This window comes from Euprymna scolopes, chromosome 2, assembly GCF_053919585.1.
Source record: "Euprymna scolopes isolate OS-2025 chromosome 2, ASM5391958v1, whole genome shotgun sequence".
Lineage (NCBI taxonomy): Eukaryota > Metazoa > Mollusca > Cephalopoda > Sepiida > Sepiolidae > Euprymna > Euprymna scolopes.
Window position 1 is genome coordinate 11569694 of NC_136483.1, and position 22496 is coordinate 11592189.

At 40.1% G+C, this 22496-nt stretch overlaps 2 protein-coding genes across 2 annotated transcripts in view; one reads left to right on the forward strand and one right to left on the reverse strand.

Annotated features, from left to right (window-relative positions):
- The window catches only part of LOC145288497 (serine/threonine-protein kinase TBK1-like), a 154029-nt gene that overhangs the window by 17184 nt on the left and 114349 nt on the right, over positions 1-22496 (forward strand). The gene's annotated exons all lie outside the window — the stretch shown is intronic.
- The window catches only part of LOC145288513 (uncharacterized), a 33563-nt gene continuing 31723 nt past the window's right edge, over positions 20657-22496 (reverse strand). The window contains exon 5 of the mRNA XM_080136334.1: positions 20657-22117. Within this exon, the coding sequence (XP_079992460.1) occupies positions 21684-22117 (434 nt within the window). The 3' untranslated portion in view covers positions 20657-21683. The remainder of the gene's footprint in view (positions 22118-22496) is intronic.

Sequence of the window (22496 nt, forward strand, 5' to 3'; positions counted from 1 at the left end):
TATACTATATTTCTTCAAACTGAAACATAATTATCAAAGTATACTCACGCAGATAGATATGAAAAGTCTTTATTAAAGTTTGTGCCTATTTCCATGCTATGGGGGCCAGGCGCGAACGCAGACCCACAATTTTATCATACCATCCCTATTTAAGTTAAAACCTACTTGTCAAAGTATTATTATGTACATCTATATCAAAAACACTTGTAAACGTTTTTTTTTTTTTTTTTTTTTTTATTTCCATACTTTGTGGACCAGGCGCATACGCAGACCCCACAATTTTAATGAATCATCATTATGCCAGATCAAACATACCCATTCCTGTGCCTCGATGCATCTATCATTATATGTGATCAGTTTTCTATAATAGTCAACCATATAGGAGCCTATTCGTAACCAGACACACACACAAACGTCCAGCTTTATATTATAGATATATGACTACTTCATTTAATCACATAAGCTTACAATCACCAGGCTTATGCAAAGAGTTGTGGTTATCTAGCGTTTTTATATACGTACATTCTATTGAGTTTTTAGTTAGCCAATCAATCAGCTTCCTAGTTTCCACCGCGCCCGCCCTAATCAGCCAATGGGCTAGGTGTATCAGAATTTTTTGTGAATTTTTGACACCCTTAATACAAAACTGCGAATAAAATATACAAAACTCGTAATTTCTCTTTTTAAAGTGGTTTGTTTAATTTCTTTATGGAATATACTTCCAAAATAAACTATTAAAGTTTTTTTAAAGAATAATAGAAATATTATTTTTTATTTAAAAAAAAAAAAAAACCAAAAAAAAACCAGTGTTTACAAAGTGCCTGCGCGTGCTCATGCAGCCATTTTTTTCTATGTAATAAAATGAATTGAATTTTATGAGTTAAATGTTTTTCACCTTAAAAATCTATCAAAATTTTTCTGTTGGTTCAATTTTTACAATATTTGCAGGTTTAATGCGAAATTTTATGCTCTTTCCAATAAACCGAATATAATATTCTAGACAAACGTTTTTTTTTTTTTTTAAATTCACGCCCCCCCCCATTTTGAGATGTCTATTAAAATGAAAATAATTAATTTTCTCACCTCACAAATTGAAGATAAAAGATCAATAAATAAGATAATCTAATTTAAAACAAAAAAAGAATAGTTATGTGCAAAATTTATCTGTAAAGTCAAAAGTTTAAAACCTATTTTTTTTTAAACCACGTTGATTTTTTTCCTTTTTAAGTTAAACCTCACATTTATAAATATTTTGTCCTGAAAAGATTGAATACCTACAACAATTTTTTTTAATGGCAAAAACTGATAAGTGAAATGTGATCATTTTTCAAGTACGATGGCCCATATTGACTTACTTTTGTTTACAGCAAACACATACCATAAATAGAAAGGGGAGATTAATTCTGGCGTTTACAGGCCACCGAAGTTCTCAACTTAAAGAAAGGGAGACGTTTGTCTCCCCTTTCTTCCAGTTGTGACCATCTGATATTGCAGTATTTTTTAATCCCTGCTTAAAAAATTATTTTATTTAAAAAGTACATGGAATATAAAATATAAATATGGATAAATTCTTAACAATGAAGAATGGAAGTGCCCATTGATTAGTATTTTTTATAGGTAAGTGGTTTTTTGGAATTTATATATATTTATTATATTCGAAGTAAGTTAAAATTCGTGGATTTTCTTGAAATCTTTTTAAAGAAAACCGATTTAAAAAATCAAATATTGCATATTTTGCTATTAAACCTGTTATTATTTTAAATTTTTGTCTTTGCTCCTGTTATTGAAAGAAAATTAGGGTTTAAATTACATTTTTCAAGTAGTTATAAGCTTCGAAAGATAGTAAGTCTAATTATTCAAGTTTTTATCACGCATTTTTAATTGGCGATTTCTTACATTGCTACCAATGGGCAGGCACTTAGAGGACAAAGGCCCAGTTGACCTTTGGTTCAACCCTTCCTTTGTGTGTGCTTTTTTTAGCTGGAAGCATATATATCGAGTGATCTTATCTATTTTAAAGCTAGGTGTAGTTAAATGTGATTTTTATTTTTAATATTATGTTATATATATATATATATAAAAAATGTTTATTTTATTTATTTATTTTCTATTCTTATTGTTAATTTAAAAATTATTTTGTATCGCTATCCTAGAGTAAAGTTTATCCTGTGTATACAGTTGTTCGCTATTTCTCTCCTACAGTTTTGGGGTTCTTTAAAGTATAGAATAGCAAATCTTTCATGAAGTCATAATCTACATGGATCGTCTAGGTCTCTATATGTGTTTGCTTGTCTTTCTATCTTCCATGGTGAACGTCCACTTTCTTTGAGTTCCCAGTAGTTGTTTGCTAGTGTTGTTTTCATTCAGTGTTTTTTATTTTTGAACATACTTTTGTGGTCATAATATTGGGTTTTGAAATCTAAGGAAGTCATACCTACATAATATTTCTTGTTATTCGTGTTTTCTTTTGCAAATATTGTGGCCTGGTAAACTATGCTTTTTGGTTAGACATTTATTTTGAAGTACGCAGTGTGCGAGATCTACAGTTGTATTTATCTTGTTCGTTATTAGTATTTTTATTTTTACTTCTACTAGTATTGAAGAGAAAAATGTTGACAAAATAAAAAGGGTAAAGCAAGGTGACCACTATGTAAAAAAATACTGTAAGACGTGTGGAGGAAAGAATCACTTCACAAAAGAGTGTTACTTCAAAAGCAAAATATGCTATAAGTGCGGGTGTAAAGAACACAACTCAACAGTATACAAAAAGGAGAAATACTGTAAGCCTGAAATAAAGACCATTGATTCTAAAAGATTCCATGTATGGTAAAAAAAAAGGAAATATATTGAAGCTAGAATCAATGGCCGGAAAGTAAACTGTCTTTTGGATACTGGAAGTGACATATCCTTAATTGATGAAACAACATGGAAGAAAATTGGTTCTCCAAAGCTGCAAAACACAAAGTTTCTTTGTATTTTGCAGCTTTGGAGAACCAATTTTCTTCCAGTGCCAGAGGAATGTCTGGAAATAGATTTAAATTTAAGGGTGAATTTTATACTAATGTGACTCGGAATGAAAATACCCACAGTTTATGTGAAAAAGTAAAATAAAATAAAAAATCAGGGTATGTGGGAATTTTTTGACGGGACTGAATGATTGCTTAAAGGATCATAACTATTCACTCCCTACCCTTGAGGAAATATTTTCTAAGTTAAATGGAGGAAAAATGTTCACAAAAATTGACTTATCAGAAGCATATTTGCAGGTTAAAGTCCACGAAGATTGTTCTAAATACCTGACAATGTGTTACATATAGGGGTTTCATTGAGAGAGTTTTAGAGAGAGAGAGAGAGAGAAAGAGAGAGAGAGACAGAGAGAGAGAGAGATGTTGTTGTAAGAGTTCTAGAGATGGATGTTGTGAGAGAGATTGTTCATTCCATGTTCGTGTTATGACGATTCATATATATTAAAAATATGTTCATTCTTAGGTTAATAGATGTGTTGAAGAAGGATATGAGAAGCTCTTAGAGTGAGGAGATAGTGTTCAGACAGTCTTAGTGTAGATATGAGATGTAGATTCACATTGTGGATATGAGATGGGTATGTCACGACATTTTATAACACAGACATATAATAACAATTCACTTTACCTTTTTGTAAGAATCACAAACACAAAGACGAGCTTTATCAAAACACATGATGGGTTTATTTCTTCACGACCGGCCGTGGTTTTCTCATCAAGAATTCAAAGCTTCACATATTAAGTTTAAAAGTGATCGTCTCGCTTCTAGACGTTCGAATTTCAAACTCCAGATTCTTTGAGTTTCTCCGCTAACTCTCCTTAACTAACTAACTAACTCTCACTTCCTATGTTGAGAAATCCATGCATGTCCGGCCAACGTGACCAAACTCACGTGCCACCACATGTGCGACTTGCACGTTTCCGACATTCTGATTTCCCAATAACCTATTTTTTCTTGTGTTGTTTCCACAAAGGAATTCAACCTACATATCTAATTCATTTAACCCATATTTTATTATCCACATTCTTTCTAACAATTGAATAGTTTATTTATTATTTATTTCATCAGAATTAACAATTTACTGGACATTCCCTTTAAACCTATTGTTCTTTAAAACTTATATCCAAGGTTCGATTTCTGCTTTCTCTCATTTTATTTTCATTTTAAGTAATCTCTCTATTTTTATACTTACATGAAAAGGGGGCAGCCCTTATCATGTAACAAATGAATACTCATAAAGGATTATTTTCCATAAAACGATTGCCATTTGGGTTGCAAGTAGTACCAAATTTATTCCAACAAATTATGGATGCCATGCTAGCAGGCTTGGATTTTGTAATGGCAAAGCCCTAACTCTTTGGTAGCGTTTAGAGTGGCTGCTCCATCAACAGTTGTATAATATCGGGATGTTTGTAGTTGCCATGTTGCGCATGGAAAGGGACCCTGCACTTATCCCTGGTGGGCTTTCCTGAGGCCACAATCCTGTGGGTGAGGACAGCTGATGGTCTACTTGTATTGCATGTCTGATATTCTGCACAATCACTTGTCCAGCACCCCCTCACTCACTCACCCTAACTGAAACTTTTAAATTAAATAAAATGAAATGACAGCTGAAGCAAAAGTTACGTTTAAACCAGGACCAAACTCAAAGAAAACCAACCTGCCTCCTCCCTTGAGGCTTGCATTTACGAATATCCGCGGGCTTAGAACTAACTTAGATGATGTTGAGTCATTTCTCCTTGTAAACACCCCGGATATCTTAGCATTAAGTGAAACTAACCTTCACTCCTCCATTCCCTCTAACCACTTTAACATGCCTGGTTATCTCCCACTCTACCGTAAGGACTCGGACAGACATATGCATGGGCTTGGAGTCTATATTCGTAACACCCTCCCCCTGACTAGAGAAATAAAACTAGAATCAGAGGACCAGGCCTTTATGTGCTTCAGACTAAACATGCAACACAATATTAGATACTTGTATTTTCTCTACTGCTCTCCCTCAAACCAAGACTGTACCCTAATAAACAAAGTCTCAGACAGCATAGATATAGCACTCTCCCTCGATACCAGCGCACAAATACATGTATTTGGTGACTTCAATGTCCACCACAGTAACTGGCTAGGATTCTCTAATCACACAGACGTAGCTGGTAGCGCAACACATAGCTTCTCTATATCCCATTTCCTATCTCAGATGGTTACTTCTCCAACACGTTTCCCAGACGAGCAAGATCAACATGCCTCACTTCTAGATCTCTTTCTGACAACGGTTCCCGATGATTGTACAACAAATGCCCACAGCCCACTTTGGAATGCTGATCACGCTGTGATAATGGTAGAAATCAGCCTAAATTCTCGCCCTAAAACTGAAGACCCACTACTCAAAACAACGAGGTATTACAAAAAGGCTGCCAAAATATCTTTACACTTCCAGCGTAACAGTGTGCAAATAAGACCACTGAATGGTTCAAAACTGCAATTGAAGCACATGTTCCCGCACGGAAATTCTATAGCAAGCCCCACTCTCCCCAATGGTTTACTTCTGCTTGTGCAGCTGCCATTTGTCAAAGGCAGCATGGGTTCCGCAGATTCAACCGACATAAGTCCAGCTCAAATAAACAGAAGTATATAGAAGCTAGAAATAATTGTAAGAGAGTGATAGAGACAGCTAAGACAGATTACTCTGAAACCACCAGAAAACGCATCGAAGTACAGAAATTAGGAATCCGGGATTTTTGGAAAATCTACAACAGTGTAGTAAATAATGGGCAGTCAACTATTTCCCCACTATGAAACAATCATGAGGTTGCTTGCACAGCAACTGACAAGGCTAATCTGCTTGCCAGTCGGTTTGCCTCAAACTCCACACTGGACCCGGTACACCACTCTCTCCCTGATTTTCCTTTGCGAACAGACTCCACACTAGATGATTTGAAAATCACCCCTTCTCAGGTACATGCTATTATAAAAAACCTAGACACCTCAAAAGCATGTGGACCAGATCTCATCCCAGCTGTGCTATTAAAAAAATGTTCTGCTGAGGTTGCTCCAGTTCTCTCCAAACTTTACAATAAATGCCTTAACGAATCTTGCTTTCCTGACTGCTGGAAAACTTCTTCTGTGGTACTAGTCTTCAAGAATTCTGGTGAAAGAACTGACCCACTAAATTATCGCCCCATTAGCCTCCTCCCGCTTTTCGCCAAAATATTTGAGTCCTTAGTTAATCAAGCCCTAGTCCAGCACCTAACAGCTGCTAAACTCCTGACTGACAAACAATATGGATTCAGGCAAGCCCGTTCAACAGCAGATATCTTAACTGTAGTTTCTGAACGTATATACTGTCCATTGGACAAAACAGGGGAGGGTAGAGCGGTAGCCCTTGATATATCTAAGGCTTTTGACAGGGTATGGCACGATGGTCTTCTAAGGAAAATTAGATCATATAGAATCACTGGAAGAATTCATAATGTAATTAAATCCTTCTTAAGTAAGAGAAAAATTCAAGTTATCCTCGATGGTTGTACATCTAAACAATATGACATAAATGCGGGAGTACCTCAGGGGTCTATCCTTGGACCTCTATTATTCCTGATATTCATAAATGAGCTCCCTGATAAAATTGTTTCGAAGATGGGTATATTTGCCGATGACACCACTCTCTATAACAGATATGAGGGGAAAACAAATGAACACATATCCAAGGAAATGGCAGAAACACTAGAGGATGACCTCCAATCTCTAGTGGAATGGGGACAAAAATGGATGGTCACATTCAATGCTGCTAAGACTAAGCTTGTTTCCTTCTCTACCACCAATAGCAATAGCCAAGAACACATTGCCTGAAAGTACTTCTTTTAAACTCCTCGGCCTAACGTTTACAGGGAATATGAACTGGAATAGATACATTGAAAGCATTGCCAAGGCTGCTGCAAGGAAGGTTGGCTCCCTCTACCATGCTAGAAAACTACTTACGCCTGAAAGTACCTCTATAAGGCCACCATTCGCCCATGTATGGAGTACTGTTGTCACATCTGGGCTGGTGCATCTACTGCTTGTCTCTCGCTCCTGGACAGAGTTCAAAAGAGAGTCGCCAACCTGATAGGTCCTGAACTGTCATCTAGGCTTCAGCCTCTGTCCCATCGACGAGATGTTGCATCCCTCTGCCTGTTCTACAAATACTTTAATGGTGAATGCTCTGACGAACTGCAAACACTTGTACCTCCCCAACGTAACTACCCCTGACAAACCCGAAAAGCTACTAAGTCTCATCCCGTTACAGTAGAGATCCTTAGGTGCAAGAAAGCCTTTTACTCCAATAGTTTCTTCCCCAGAACTGCAGGTCTTTGGAACTCCCTTCCGGGATTCTGCTTTCCCAACTGCACTGATATGTAGAAGTTCAAGTTTAATATAAACAAACATCTTTCTACTCATCTCCCTTCATAATGCCCCTGCAAATTAAGTCCCTGATAGTAGCCCCCTGCTTCAAAGTGGCACTGTGCCTTGTTTGGGGTGAAAATTGAATTAAAAAAAAAAAATGGCTTATTTAAATGACATTTTGATAAGAAGCAAAAATTTTGAAGAACATAAAAACCATATTCGGAAGGTATTCGAGAAAATAGAAGACTACGGATTTAAAGTTGCTTTCGAAAAATGTAATTTTGGTATGGACAAGATTGAATATTTGGGACAAATAATTGATTGGAAAAGTAGAAGACCTAACCCAAATAGGACAGAAGCAATTAGAGACATACCTAGACCAGACAATGTAGTGAAGTTACAGTCATTCTTGGGTCTAGCAAACTACTATAATTCTTATATCCCAAATATGCACAAACTAAGGGCACCATTAAATGAATTATTGAAGAAGAAGAATAAAAAATGTTTCTGGACAAAAGAATATGAGAAAGCATTCCAAAAAATTAAAAGATGTTTGTTATCGGATCTAGCGTTAGCACATTACGATCCGAAAAAGGATTTGATTGTAGCGGCAGATGCAGGCGTATATGGTTTAGGAGCGGTGCTTGTGCACATAACGCAACATCTCTTCTGTGGGAGAGAGGCTGGAGGGAAGAGAAAAGGGCATCCCCCACTAAGTCACAAAGTCTATTTTGTACTCTGTCAAGGCAAGATAGGCTGTTTTTAGCAGCTCCTGCCCAGATGTGGCAGCAGTACTCCATCTTTGGACGTACTTGGCTTTTATATAGATAGAGAATTGCATTAGTGGTGAGATATCTTCTGGAGCGGTAGAAGGATCCCACCATCCTCCCAGCGACCTTGGCAACAGACTTGATGTACGTGTTCCATTTCAGATCAGGAGTAAAGGTTAAACCCAGAAGCTTGTCAAAACATGGAGCCTCCTCAAAACGAGAGCCATCCATTTCAATTAATGCCAGATGAGGATCAGAGCGTTGATGGTGTAAAGATAGGAGCTTGGTTTTAGATGCATTAAAAGTAACCAGCCACTTCTTACCCCACTGTACCACGCGCTCAAGATTAGAGGAGAGAGAATCAGAGAGAACTTTGTCATTTACAGCCTTTGATGTGTTGCCATAGATGGTCGTGTCATCAACATAAATGTCAATGAATTATTTAAGTATGTGTTTTGGGAGATCATTGATGTAGATCAGGAAGAGAGTTGAGTCCAGGATGAACCCCTGAGTGACTCCAGTATTAATACTGTGGACCTCTGATTTCTGCCCATCAACCATTACTCTAATGAGCCTATCAGAGAGAAATGATTTAATAATTGAGAAAACATTTTCAGTTATACCGTAGCTGGATATCTTGTGAAGTAGGCCCTTATGCCATACCTTATCGAAGGCCTTTGATATGTCAAGAGCAAGAAAGGAAGCCTTTGTCAACAGATTCACTAATCCTATGAGATATAACCTTTAGCACATCTGCTGTAGATCTAGCAGAACAGAAACCATATTGCATGTCACTAAGAAGGTTATTTCTGCTGAGGTGGTTGACTACTTCTCTATTTGATATGGATTCCAGCCGCTTACTCATGAGACACTATACAGGAGACTTATTGGTCTGTACTGAGGAGATAGAATGGAACATGAACATAGGTCAGGGGAAGTTGTGAGAAAAAGGTTTAGAAGGCTTGCATACTGATCGGTGGGTTTGTGAACAATCTGAGTGAGGTCATCGGCAATGGTAAATCATGACAGAACCTCCCCTCATCATCTGTCTTATTTGAGTCGGTCTTATTTGAAGTCACCACAAATGTAAATGTTGGCCGAAGGATAAACAGACAGGATGTGGTCTATTTTCTCAGATATACTTTTAAAGATAATAACCCCAGTGTTGTGGGGGCGATAGAGGGCAAATATATATGCGGTGGTATAAGCAAGTGCAACCCGGAAGCACATATAAGGTAAATTAGGGTCTTCTCTGGAGATATCCCTACCACATGGAAAGCCATCTTTAATGGAGGCACATATTCTATGCCCATGGCCATGTATCTTATTTAAAGTAAGGATATAAACAGTCACAAAAGATGTTTTCATCACTCCAAATATAAGATAATAAGAAATAAAAGTACAATTATTTCTAATTCAATTCCGGCCTTCATTTTTAAGATGTGAAAAGTGAACACCATTTATAATAACAAAATTGCACTGATGAATAATTTTTAAAGCATCAAATAAAACTGAATTAAATGACAGTAAATATGAACATTTAATATAATTCTATACATAATGAATATTATGCCTATTTTCTTTAAACAATTCCAGCTGCATCTTGTTTCATTATAAGTCGATAAAAATGCTGATATGTTCAATTTCGGTGGCGGAAATAAAGTACCAAATGTCAAACATATGCTAATTTCAAAATCACACATCACAAAAACTGTGAAAATACACAGATCTGGAATATTGCCTGCCTAATCAATACATATGATAGAATGTTACACCATGTACCTCTTAAATAGTATCCTCAAGAAAATTTAATTTCATGTAGTGTTTTTCACTTTTTTTATCATGGCGAGTAAGTAAGCGTACATGTTCAAAATCGAATTAACTTTAATAAAAGAGAGCTGCTTGTTATCAATGATAGTACTTTATAAAATTGGTACTTCTTTGCGATTCTGTTGAATTCTTTGCTTGACACTGATCACATTCCTCCATTTGAGGTGGTTCGCTCAACACCTTCCCTAGTCAAACGCATACAGAGAAAAAAATTCAGTTGTCCTTCTTCAATCCTTGTGGCACAAATCACTTACTTTGCATTGTTTATTAAATTGCTAATTGTGAAAGTACAGACTAGTGAGATAAATAATGGATAGTTCCCCTACTATCAATCATGAGGTTGTTTGCACGGCAACTGAGAAGGCTAACCTGCTTGCCAGTCGGTTTGTCTCAAACTCCACATTGAATCCAGCACACCACTCCCTCCCTGACTTTCTTTTGCGGACAGACGCCACACTAGATGATTTGATAATCACCCCTTTTCAGGTACATGGTATCATAAAAAAACCTAGACACCTCAAAAACATGTGGACCCGATCTCATCCTGGCTGTGCTATTAAAAAATAAACAGCCCAGTCAATGTAGCAAATTTATGATTTTAATAAGAATTGGGCGATTATATGTGCGCACTCATTAAATTTGATTGTCAGAATTCATAACATATCCAAGAATTATGAAAAAATGAAGTGTGAGGTATTTTATTGATGTGTTTGTAATGAAATAAACAGCTGAGAAATGTCTCAAAGGTATTATGTTAGTAAGAGGAGAGGGATTATGTGATCGAACTCAGAAAAAATGACGTTCGAAATTAGCAACATATCCAAAAATTATGAAAAATGATGAAATGTGAGCTATTTGATTGGTATATTCATAATGAAGTAGACATACCAGACAATTTATGAAAGTTAGTATTTTAGCAAGAGGTGGCGATTTTTTTTTTTTTTTTTTTTTATTACATTTTCACCCCAAACAAGGCACATTGCCACTTTGGTGTAGGGGGCTACTATCAGGGGAAACATCTACTGGGGTACTATGTAGGGATTAGGGCAGCGAGATGTTGGTTCACGTTGCACTTATGCATGTCAGTACAGTTGGGGAAGCAGTGACCTGGAATGGAATTCCAAAGTCTAGCTGTTCTGGGGAAGAAACTACTGGAGTAGAAAGATCTTTTACAGCTAGGGATCTCTACAGTGTGGGGGTGGGATTTTGCAGCTTGTCGGGTCTGTCGAGGGTGTTCACGTCGTGGGGGCACAAGTGCTTGCAGTTCTTCAGAGCATTCACCATTATAATACTTGTAGAACAGGCAGAGGGATGCAACGTTTCGACGATGGGACAGAGGCTGAAGTTTAGATGCCAGTTTAGGGCCTATCAGATTTGCGACTCTCTTTTGAACCCTGTCAAGGAGCGATAGACTAGTAGCCGATGCACCGGCCCAAATATGACAGCAATACTCCATACATGGGCGAATAGTGGCCTTATAGAGGTACAGGATACTTTCGGATGTTAGAAGTTTTCTAGCACGGTAGAGAGAGCCCACCTTCCTTGCAGCGGCCCTGGCAATGCCCTCGATGTAATTCTTCCAACTCATGTTTCCTGTGAACGTTAGGCCAAGGAGCTTGAGAGACGTACTCTCAGATAAAGGGTCGTTGGCCATTGCTATAGGTGGTAGAGAAGGTTTCTTGTAATTATTGAATGAGACCAGTTTTGTCTTGGTGGCATTGAACGTTACCATCCATTTTTGTCCCCATTCCACTACTGATTGGAGGTTATCCTGTAGTGTTTCTGCCATTACTTTAGATATATGTTCATTTGTTTTCCTGTCGTGCCTGCTATAGAGTGTGGTGTCATCAGCATATATACCCATCTCAGAGGCAATTTTGTCGGGGAGGTCATTTATGAATATCAGGAACAGCAGAGGTCCAAGGATAGATCCCTGGGGCACTCCCGCATTTATATCATATTGTTTAGATGTACGACCATCGAGGACAACCTGGATTTTTCTCTTATCTAAGAAGGATTTAATTATGTTAAGTATTCTTCCAGTGATACCGTAAGATCTAATCTTCCTGAGGAGACCCTCATGCCATACCCTGTTAAAAGCCTTAGATATATCTAGAGCTACCGCTCTGCCCTCTCCCGCTTTGTCCAGTGAATGGTATATGCGTTCAGAGATTACAGTGAGGATGTCTGCCGTGGAACGGGCTTGTCTAAATCCATATTGATGGTCGGTCAGAAGTTTAGCATCTGTAAGGTGCTGGACTAGAGCATGGTTAATTAAGGTCTCAAATATTTTGGCAAAAAGTGGGAGGAGGCTAATTGGGCGATAATTTAATGGGTCAGTTCTTTCGCCAGAATTCTTGAATACTGGTACTACAGAAGCAGTTTTCCAACAGCTCGGAAAACAAGATTCATTAAGGCATTTGTTGTAGAGTTTGGAGAGAACTGGAGCTACTTCTGCTGAGCACTTTTTTAATAGCACAGCTGGGATGAGGTCGGGTCCACATGCTTTGGAAGTGTCAAGGTTTTTTATGATAGCATGGACCTGAGCAGGGGTGATTTTCAGATCGTCTAGATTATTTACTTCATTAAAAATAATCCTTGAAATTAGTAACATATCCAAGAATTATGAAAAATTATATAATGTGAGTTACTTTGTTGGTGGGTTTGTAATGAAATAATCAGCCATACAATGTCTAAAAGTTATTATTTTAGTGATAGAAGGGGGCGATAATGTGGATTTACTCATGAAAAATGATAGCAGAAATTAGTAACATACCATAGCCTATGTATCAAAGTTTTTATTTTAGTAAGAGTGGCGGCGATAATGTTAGTTAAATCATGTGACATGGTTGTTGAAATTAGTAACATATCAAAAATTATGAAAAATGATTAAATGTGAGTTATTTGGATGATGTGTTTGTAATGAAAAACCAACCAAGACAATGTCTTAACGTTATTATTTTAGACAGGTGAGCGATAATGTGGATTAAATTGTCAAAATGTGTAACAATCCAAGAATTATGGGATTCAACAAGATACGTCAACATATATACTTACAGATTACCAGGAGTCACCCTGTATTCAATGAGATACATGCAGATGTATGCAAGCAGAATACATTGTCAGCTGGGATGTAATGAGATAGATGCAAATATATACTAGCAGAATACTTGGCGTTTCCTTGGATTGAACTAGATTGATTGAAATATATACTAACAGAATACCTTGCGTCACCCAGGATTTCATGAGATTGATTGAGATATATACTAGCAAAACACCCAGCATTACCCGAGATTGAATGAAATAGGTTAGAATATATATTAGCAAAATACCTGGCATCGCTTGGAATTTGATGAGATAAATGTGTTGCATATTACCTGTCCTTGTATATACATGCTGTAAATTACCTACCTTAGGTAAGATACAATTATTTCATATGTGTAATACCCGTCTTATGTAGGTAAAATATTCTTTTGCTCAAAATAGCAAATGATACATAAACATACAAAATTGCTCTCTCATAAGAATAATAAATATATTACAAAACCAAATTCAATTTTTTCATTGTGTATACAGTCCCGCGCAACGCCGGGTAGCCCCGCTAGTCCTATCTAAATATAAAAACTAGTGTCTACTTTCATAGATCCAACATTCAAATGTAAATTTCGAAAGGATGACATGGAAAACACTAAAAATTGGATTTTACATTTACTTTCTGTAAGAGTATCTTGTGTAGGAGACGGTGAGACTCGTCGTGGGCGACGAAGCGTTTCACTGAAGAACCACGGCAACACACAGCAAACCAACAAACAATGACAGCCACGGCGCGAAGGCAACTAACAAAGTTCAGCTGACTGCACGAATAGAAACGGAACCCAACGGTCACTGTACTGATCGCCACGAACGTCAGAACCCGACTGCCTCGCACCTCCAATGGACCGATTTTTATTACTCAAGATGGCCTAGCTAATTTGCATCCCCGCGAGATCTCGCGCGATCCTGCGAGATTCCGTCTCTAATAAAAGCAGGCAGGCGCCATCTTGAAACTCTTTCTTCCGCTGCCCCGACCACAGGATCAGCCACCACTCCACACGCCAGGCACACACGGACCCTCTTGCGCCGAGGGCTACGGTTAGTCTCACACTCCCCCCTGGTCTCCAGATCACATACGTGACACGGCGGACGTGGCCGTTTGATTCGAGCACTCCTGCGGAGGGGTATTGCCGGGACTTCCTCATCGGAGCTCTCAGAAGTGGCATCGGAAGCATCAGCATCAGCATTAGAGCTCGCAGTTGAGTCATCAGGTCCATGGGGCACAGGTTGGATCCATCGCTCATCGTCGGATGACTCGCTCCTTCCACTGCTCGCAGTTGAGTCACCAGGTTCGTGGGGCACGGGTTGGATCCATCGCTCATCGTCGGATGACTCGCTACTTCCACTGCTTGCCGATTGGTCAGCGCTTAGAGCGGGCCGGACATCCCTTACGTGGCGCGGAGTATCATCGACTAGTATGGCCTGTTCACTGATGACGCCGGTGACCCGCCCCCTCCAAAAGCTGCTGGTGCACCAGCCGCCGGGTGGCTTCACCCAGACGGTGTCTCCCACTTGGTACGTCCCCTGGGGTTCTCGTTGGTCGGGTAGACACACTTCAACGTCCTTGACGCGCACGTGGTAGTGATGAATCGCATCAGCGGGCGCACTGCCGCCAGTCACGGTGTCCTTAGGCGTTGTGTTGTATCTGTAAACCGCCTCTGCGATCGTACACTTCTTCCTGGCCGCGATCCTCTTAACGGTTCGGTGGCATCGCTCCGCTATGCCGTTGCCGCTCGGCACATACGCGCATCGGTGTCGAAGACGGATCCCCCAGTTGTCCATAAAATGCCTAAATTCCCTGCTGCAGAACGCCGTGTCGTTATCCGTGAGGATCTCCTCAGGCGGCCCCCTTTCGTAGAATATGGATTCCAATTCGTGGATGACACTGGTGGAATCCTGCCTTGCCAATTGGCGCCAAATCGCGAACCTCGTTGGCCCGCAGTCTATCAGCGTGAGGAAGTGTTGGCTGCCGTAGTGGGTTATATCCATACCCAACCGACTCCAAGTCGCGTCCACTCCCAGCTGTCCTTTCCGCCATCTGGCTGGGGCGGGGTCGATGGACTGGCACGTTTGGCACTCCCTGACCACTGCTCTTACTGCGCTTTTTGGTATTGATGGTCTAGCCAACTTCACAAAGTAGTAGGTCCGTTGCACTCCGGGGTGCCCACTGTCGTGATGTATCTTCCTGATTTCGTCCTCCCCGACGGAGGCAGCACATAGAGGCAATGGCTTAGCTTCTTTCTTCATAGCCTCATACCATCTCCGTGGTACCCGAGTGAGCTTGTCGGCGAGGTTGTAGTCCGAGGTGACGAGCACTACGTCTACGGACAGGTTGTACTCCGTCACCAGTTTTTTCACAGTCTCGAGCCTCCGTCTTATCAGCATTTCGCTGGCTGCCTTGGTGCGTGCCCTGGCCTTGCTCGTGAGTGTGTCCGACACCCAGTGGTGCACGCAAAGTGAGTCAGTGTGCACACGCAGTTTCTTCACTTCCCATTGAAGTGCCAGGTTAATGCCCTTTATTACAGCGTCGAGTTCTGCCAGGTTGATATGGGCAGCATCATTCGCCGGTCGCAGCCAGCAGGCATCCTCAACTACGGTCCCATCTTTCTCCAAAACTACACCAATCGCTAGAGAACTTGCGTCCACCCACACGCTCAGTTCGTCTCCCTGCACGCACCAGTCCCCTGTGGCGGGGTCATTCTTTTTCACACTAGCGACGGTCTCCTTTAACATTCGAACCAATAGTTCGTCGGTTATCTCATCGTCCCAGCCTTTGCTGACCGCATTTGCCCTCCTTTTTATGACGCCTGTCGCTGCACGAACCCATCCGCATACTGGAAGGTGCCCCACAAGTTTCCCGCACAGGGAGAACAACGGCACGTCTTGTGTAAACGTCGGGTACGTCGGGAACTGCGGTTCCACGCCTCCACTTCAGGATCCCTCGCTCCTCTTGAACGCTCAAGCCCAATACGCGGGCACCATCCTCAAGCCGCTCAGAGTCCTTGCAGTTTAGACCAAACTCGGCAAGTTTGGATCTTACGCGTGAAGAGGACACGATATCTTCGTTCACGTATATATCGTCAATATACGCCGATGTTCCCTTTCTGATCCATTCTTCTTGTGACAACACGGCATTGACGATAGCCTTCATTATCTGGGGTGCTACGTTTAGCCCAAATCCGAGTCGCGTAAGACAGTATCTCTTTCCGGAAAACATCACTGTCTGGAAAGGCCACATCGCCTCGCCGATCCGGACCTGCAAGTATGCTTTTCTCAAGTCCAGTAGGGACACATTGGACCCCTGCCGGCGCCACTCTCGCAGCTTGCTGGCACAGACGTCGGCGTCCGCTGTGAACGCATCAATGTGCGCATTCAACTCACGGTAGTCCATTACCGGCCTCACCTTTGACTTGTTAGGTTGGGCAACTGCCATCAGCGGTATCAGGCCCTTGGGGGGTCCAAGTTTGTCGTAGGGGTATGGAATCAGCCAACCGTTCTTAATCCATTCACGGAGCTCGCTTTCGTATGCAGGCCTTATCTGGTCGGGCATACGGTACTCTGCCACTTTGTTTTGTAGTTTGGCCGGTTCCTTGTCTTCTGACCACCTCCAAGTGGCGGTCCACGCCTTCTGTTGGTCGTCGAATTCCGCACTGAAGTCCGGCTGGTCGACTCTTAGTGCTGTGCACACCGGGGGCCTATCCTGAAACTCTACAACGCCAGCGCGCGTTATGCGCACGCCGCCCAGGGCTTTGATGGCATCGTAGCCTAGCAACAGGTCGAAACTCAGCGGCTTTTCGCGTGTCACCAGCGCTTCGACGTTGGCCGAGTTCCCAGTTCTTGTGCGAATGTGTACCACACCCACGCCGCAACACATTCGTATTTTTCCAGTGATGGTAGTTATCCTGACGTTCTTCTTTTTCCACGCCCGACAGAAGTCCGCACACACTATGGTGCGGGAGCAACCGGAATCAAGGAGGGCTGAACATAACGTGTCATTAACTCGGACCTGAATGAAAGGGAGTGCCTTGTTTATTTTCTGTTCGGGGAAGAGGTCGGCACTGGCACCTTGTCCCCGTCCCCGTTTCCCGCACAGTCTCGGGCCATGTGCCCAGTCTTGTTACAGCGGTAGCAACGAACAGCCGTCGACCGCCTTCTACAATTTCTTGCCATGTGGCCCCGCCCGTTGCATCTGTAGCAGATGACATCACCTTGCGGGCTGGGTCCCTGAGACGGTCCTTCGCCACTTGGTGGGGCCTGTGCGACGGCGACTACCGGTTCCTGCACTGTCGAGTTATCCTTCATTATTGTCCTGGCTCTGTCCACTAGGTCACTCAGCGGTAGTGAGGACATGGTAGAGGTTGCTCGCAGGAGCTGCTTTGCTCCAGTGGGGAGTCCTGACAGGAATTTGTAGGCTAGGGCCCTCTCGGGAAGACCGCCGAACAACACCGTCAGCTTCTTAAGTTCGGCGAGATACACGTCCACAGTTTCGCCCAAGCGTATAGACCTCGTCTCAAACTGCTCCCATGCAGTGGCGGGGTCAGTGGCAAACGCCCTGTACAACGCCGCCTTGATACTCGAGTAGTCACACTTCTCCTCAGCGCTGAGTTGCTGATATACAGCGAAGGCCCCGCCGGTCAGCCGCAGAGGAATCACGCGCTCAACATTTTTCACGCCGGACAACTGACAATGTAACTCGACCTTCTCAACCCAGCTGAGTACCGGGTCGGATCCGTCGAATTCCGGTATCAACTTTAGATCGAACCTATCCGCCATTGAAGAAAAGAAAACCAAGTTCGGAGTGGGGAGGCCGAAATAGCTTGTAAGAGTATCTTGTGTAGGAGACGGTGAGACTCGTCGTGGGCGACGAAGCGTTTCACTGAAGAACCACGGCAACACACAGCAAACCAACAAACAATGACAGCCACGGCGCGAAGGCAACTAACAAAGCTCAGCTGACTGCACGAATAGAAACGGAACCCAACGGTCACTGTACTGATCGCCACGAACGTCAGAACCCGACTGCCTCGCACCTCCAATGGACCGATTTTTATTACTCAAGATGGCCTAGCTAATTTGCATCCCCGCGAGATCTTGCGCGATCCTGCGAGATTCCGTCTCTAATAAAAGCAGGCAGGCGCCATCTTGAAACTCTTTCTTCCGCTGCCCCGACCACAGGATCAGCCACCACCCCACACGCCAGGCACACACGGACCCTCTTGCGCCGAGGGCTACGGTTAGTCTCACACTTTCTACTGATGATAATGAAGCAGGATACACTTCAAGCTCTGTTGAGGGTCAAGAAGATCACAGTAAAAGTTAAATTGTATATCTTTAAAGTTTGATGAATTAACTTTGATTAAGCCTATATTAACAAATCAAAACTTAGAGCAGGTAGAAGCTGAGTTAAACTTGGAGACTGCAACAGAAATACAAGAATCACAATTTTAACTCAACTTATGGTTAAGTGAACAAAAGAACTTGACCATTACTTAGTTTTACAACTACTCACAAGAGGTGATGATCCATTTCAGTGGTGGAAGAAGACACCTTACCACTGCTAAGTAAACTGGTTTCTAAATATTTAAGCACAACACGTTCGTTTGTGGAGAGTGAGAGGCTCTTTAGTACAGGTAATTGTGTATATGAACCTATGAGGAACAGGCTGTGTCCTGAGAATAGAGAAACTGTTTCTACATTACAACTTAAAAGTATTCTACTTTAAATACTGACGAGACTATGAGAGCAAAGGAGGCAATTAGCAAGAATAGAAGAGGAAGTGGAGTAACAGGTGCAAAACTTCAAGCTTATAGTTATTCACTTAAAGAATTACACTTTGTACTTGGTTTGTAATTTCTTATCTAATTATTTAAGTATATTCATTTAAGAATTGGAAATTGTACTTTGCATTTTAGTTAATAAAAGCAAAAAAACAAAAACAAAACAATAGTGACCAAACACTTAAATGTTACGTTAAATTAGTAGTTAATGTGTCAAAGTTATCTGATGAGTCACTTGGCAGTGATGAAATGATTTAAATTTTAAAGGAAAGAAAAAGTAATCGGCCGATTAATGGGCAAATTTGCTGATTACCAATTAATCGGTACACCTCTATGTGTGTGTGTATGTGTGCATATAGGCATGGTTCAGGGGCTAAGGGATGAGGGTGGAGAGTTGTAGGTTTTGGTTTCTATTCTAGCTGATGACACCCAAGTCATATTTTTTAGTTTTGATCTCACTACTATATATTAGACTCAGTATAATAATTGATAGAGAATTCTCTATAATACATAATGTGCATAAATTAAAATATATTAGTTGTCTTCAAGTCTAACGTAAATAAGTTCTTGATGAGCCGTTCCATATAAGTTACCAAATTTAACAAATTTTCATTACTAATGATTATTATATTGTCCAATTTCTACTGTACACTCTTAACCTTGAGTGGCCTCTTGGCCTTGATAATGAGTTGATACCCATGAAAAAAAAAAAAAAAAGAAAAAGTCCAATGTGAACAAGTTCTAATTGAATCGTCCCCCTAAGTAATTCAAGTTACAAAATTCCCACTGTTTACTATGCTAAAATCACAATGACTAATGTATACCTATTAACCTTTATCCTCGAGTGGCCTCTGGGCCTTGATAAGTGGTGACACCTTTGTAAAAAAAAAAAAAAAAAAAAAAAAAAATATATATATATATATATATATATATATATATATATATATATATTTAAGCGTATTTTACGAGCGGGCAACACCTGCTTGTTTCTAATAAAATTCCAAATAAGATAAAATATTTCATTTTCTTAATTTTGTTATTAAAAATGCAAATAAAGAATTATTTTTACCTGTATAATTTTGTTAATTTTTATTGTATATTAATATGGGCACCCGGCATTGCCCAGGTTGTCATGAAGTTCTGTTTGCAACACACCTGCTATACTAAGGATATTAATCATTTTCATCATGGGTAACATTGATCCCCCTCCCCACAACAATTTAAAAAATAAAAGAACTGGTAAAAAACATGTAAATGTAATCGCCCCCCCCCTCCCCCAAAAATGTGCGTGATACCTTCTCCAGATATTTCGGCAGAAGGGATACCAAAAGAAACTATTCTTCGGATATTCAGCACATTTTGTTGCCCATGCGATGGAAAGAACCCCCCCCCCCCAAAAAAAAAAAAATAAATAAATAAAAACAACTCTTGTTTCCGGCGCGTGCCCGTGTTAAAAAATAGCCAAGTAGGCAGGTTCAAACCTGAAACGCGAATGAAGGGAAAAGGTAATATGGAAACTATTTTGCCCACTGTTTTAAAACTACTTATGATTTTATGACCATGAAAAAAAAAAAGTTTATAAACATTAATGTGTGCATGGCTTGTGTTTTTTTTGGTAAAGGCACTTTTTTTTTTTTTTTCGTAAATAAATTTTCGATTTGCTTTTTTTTTTTTTTTTAAGGGGGTGGGAGCTTTTTTGTTTCGAAAAGTGTGGCTTAAGTTTGAATTCGAAGCAGTCAAAGATTCTTTATAGCCGTTTCAAGAATAATGAAAACAAACAAATGAAATCTATATATAATTTATTTCGTGAAAATGAAAATTCCAATCAAAATAATTCAATGTAAAATTAAAATGAATTAAAAGCAAAATTCAAATTTACAAAACAAATTTAGGCACAAGGCCCTTTAAGATCTGGGTGGGGGAGTGTTGCAGGGTATTTGTTACTACAGTGAAAATGGAGTCTTTGGCGACTTTACTCTTGACTGGCAACATTTACCCACAATACCTCATTCACTGTGGACTCTAAACTAACTAATGAAAACCCCAGCGTTTTTGCAAAAAAGAATATATTTGCAATTATTTTGTGTGTGTGTGTGTGTGTGTGTGTGTGTGTGTGTGTGTGTGTAAAAAAAAAAATTTTTTTTTTTTAAATTAAAATTGTGTGTGTGCATGTGAAAAAAGTTCAATTCATTGGAAAATAAAAAGTTCTTGAATTTTGGAAGAAAAACGGTTCGTGTTGGGGAGTGGGGAATCTAGAAAAATATGCAAAAAATAAAATTGCATAGTGCATTGTTAGTAAGGTCTCTCCCTGAGCTAATCTAGAAAGTTAGATCACCTACTGTTTTCCAGGGCACCGAAAACAAGCAGGAAGATACCTAGTGGGGATTGGGAAGGATTCTTACCAGGTGTAGGGAGGAAAAATAAATAATTGTCAAAAACAAAAAAGGGGAGAAGATGGGGGTGGGGGTAGGCGGCGACCTTCAAGTAAGGGTTGACCAGGGGGTGATAAAACAAAAAGATTGGGGGGGGGGGGGTAGCCTCGGAAGGTTCTCTAGTGCCAAAAAAAAATTGGGGGACAGGATCTCATTTGTACCACCAGTCAAGAATCTCTTTACTTTTTATTTGTCTAACTTAGCGGGATGGGCTCCGTAGGACCTAGTACCGCATGTGCCATGCTTATGGTGGTAACACGAATTCAAACTTGGCGCCTCGTCGGATGATATACAATAATATAATCCTAGTCAAATACATACAATAATATAATCCTAGTCAAATATATACATAAATATAATCCTAGAAATTCATCTCATCAACATGAAATAAGAAAAAAAAATGCATAAAGTAATAATAAAAATGCCTGCAATACATCATTTAATTGAGGTTGACTTGCTGATATATTGTTTGGTGGCAATGCCTCAGTAGTGTTTGAAGGTATTTGCGAAGGTGCTAGATTAGCCACAATATATGCTCCAATGGAAACAGTTATGTTTTCCGAGGAACCCTGTTCATAAAATAGTTTTAAATATTCTCCCTTCTTCATGTGAACTTTTTTTTTATCAATTTCATGCATGGTTTTAGTAGAATTCGAATCTTGCTTAGAAGCATCAACTATTTTTTCACGCCTTCCTGGACTTATCTTGTACAGGCTTAGGGTGACATCTTGATTGGTTACTGCTGATACTGTTATCTCATATAGTCCTTCCAAAGTCACTGGTTCGTTTATGCAGTTCATCTCATGATTTTCTGAAAATATATAGAAGAAATATTTTTCTTTTAACTAATGCAATTACTGTTTTTAAATTTAAGCAAGCCAAGTATGCATGAAAAATTTACTTTCACCATGACTAATGTTTGAGCAAATTAAAAAAAAAAAATCCAACGCATGGTTTTTGAGACAAGTGTGAAAAAAATTGAACAGATGAACGATTTGGTGGCAATTTTACCCTTACAATGGCCTCTAGAGGAGCAACAAAAGTTATCCCAGAAAATTCGTTCTGGCAAAAATTTACTTTCACCATGACTAATGTTTGTGCAAAATTTTTTTAAAGATCCAAGCAGGGTTGAGAAAAGTGCAAATTGACGAACAGGAGTGAATTACTAGGTCCAATCCCTCCTTTGTTGG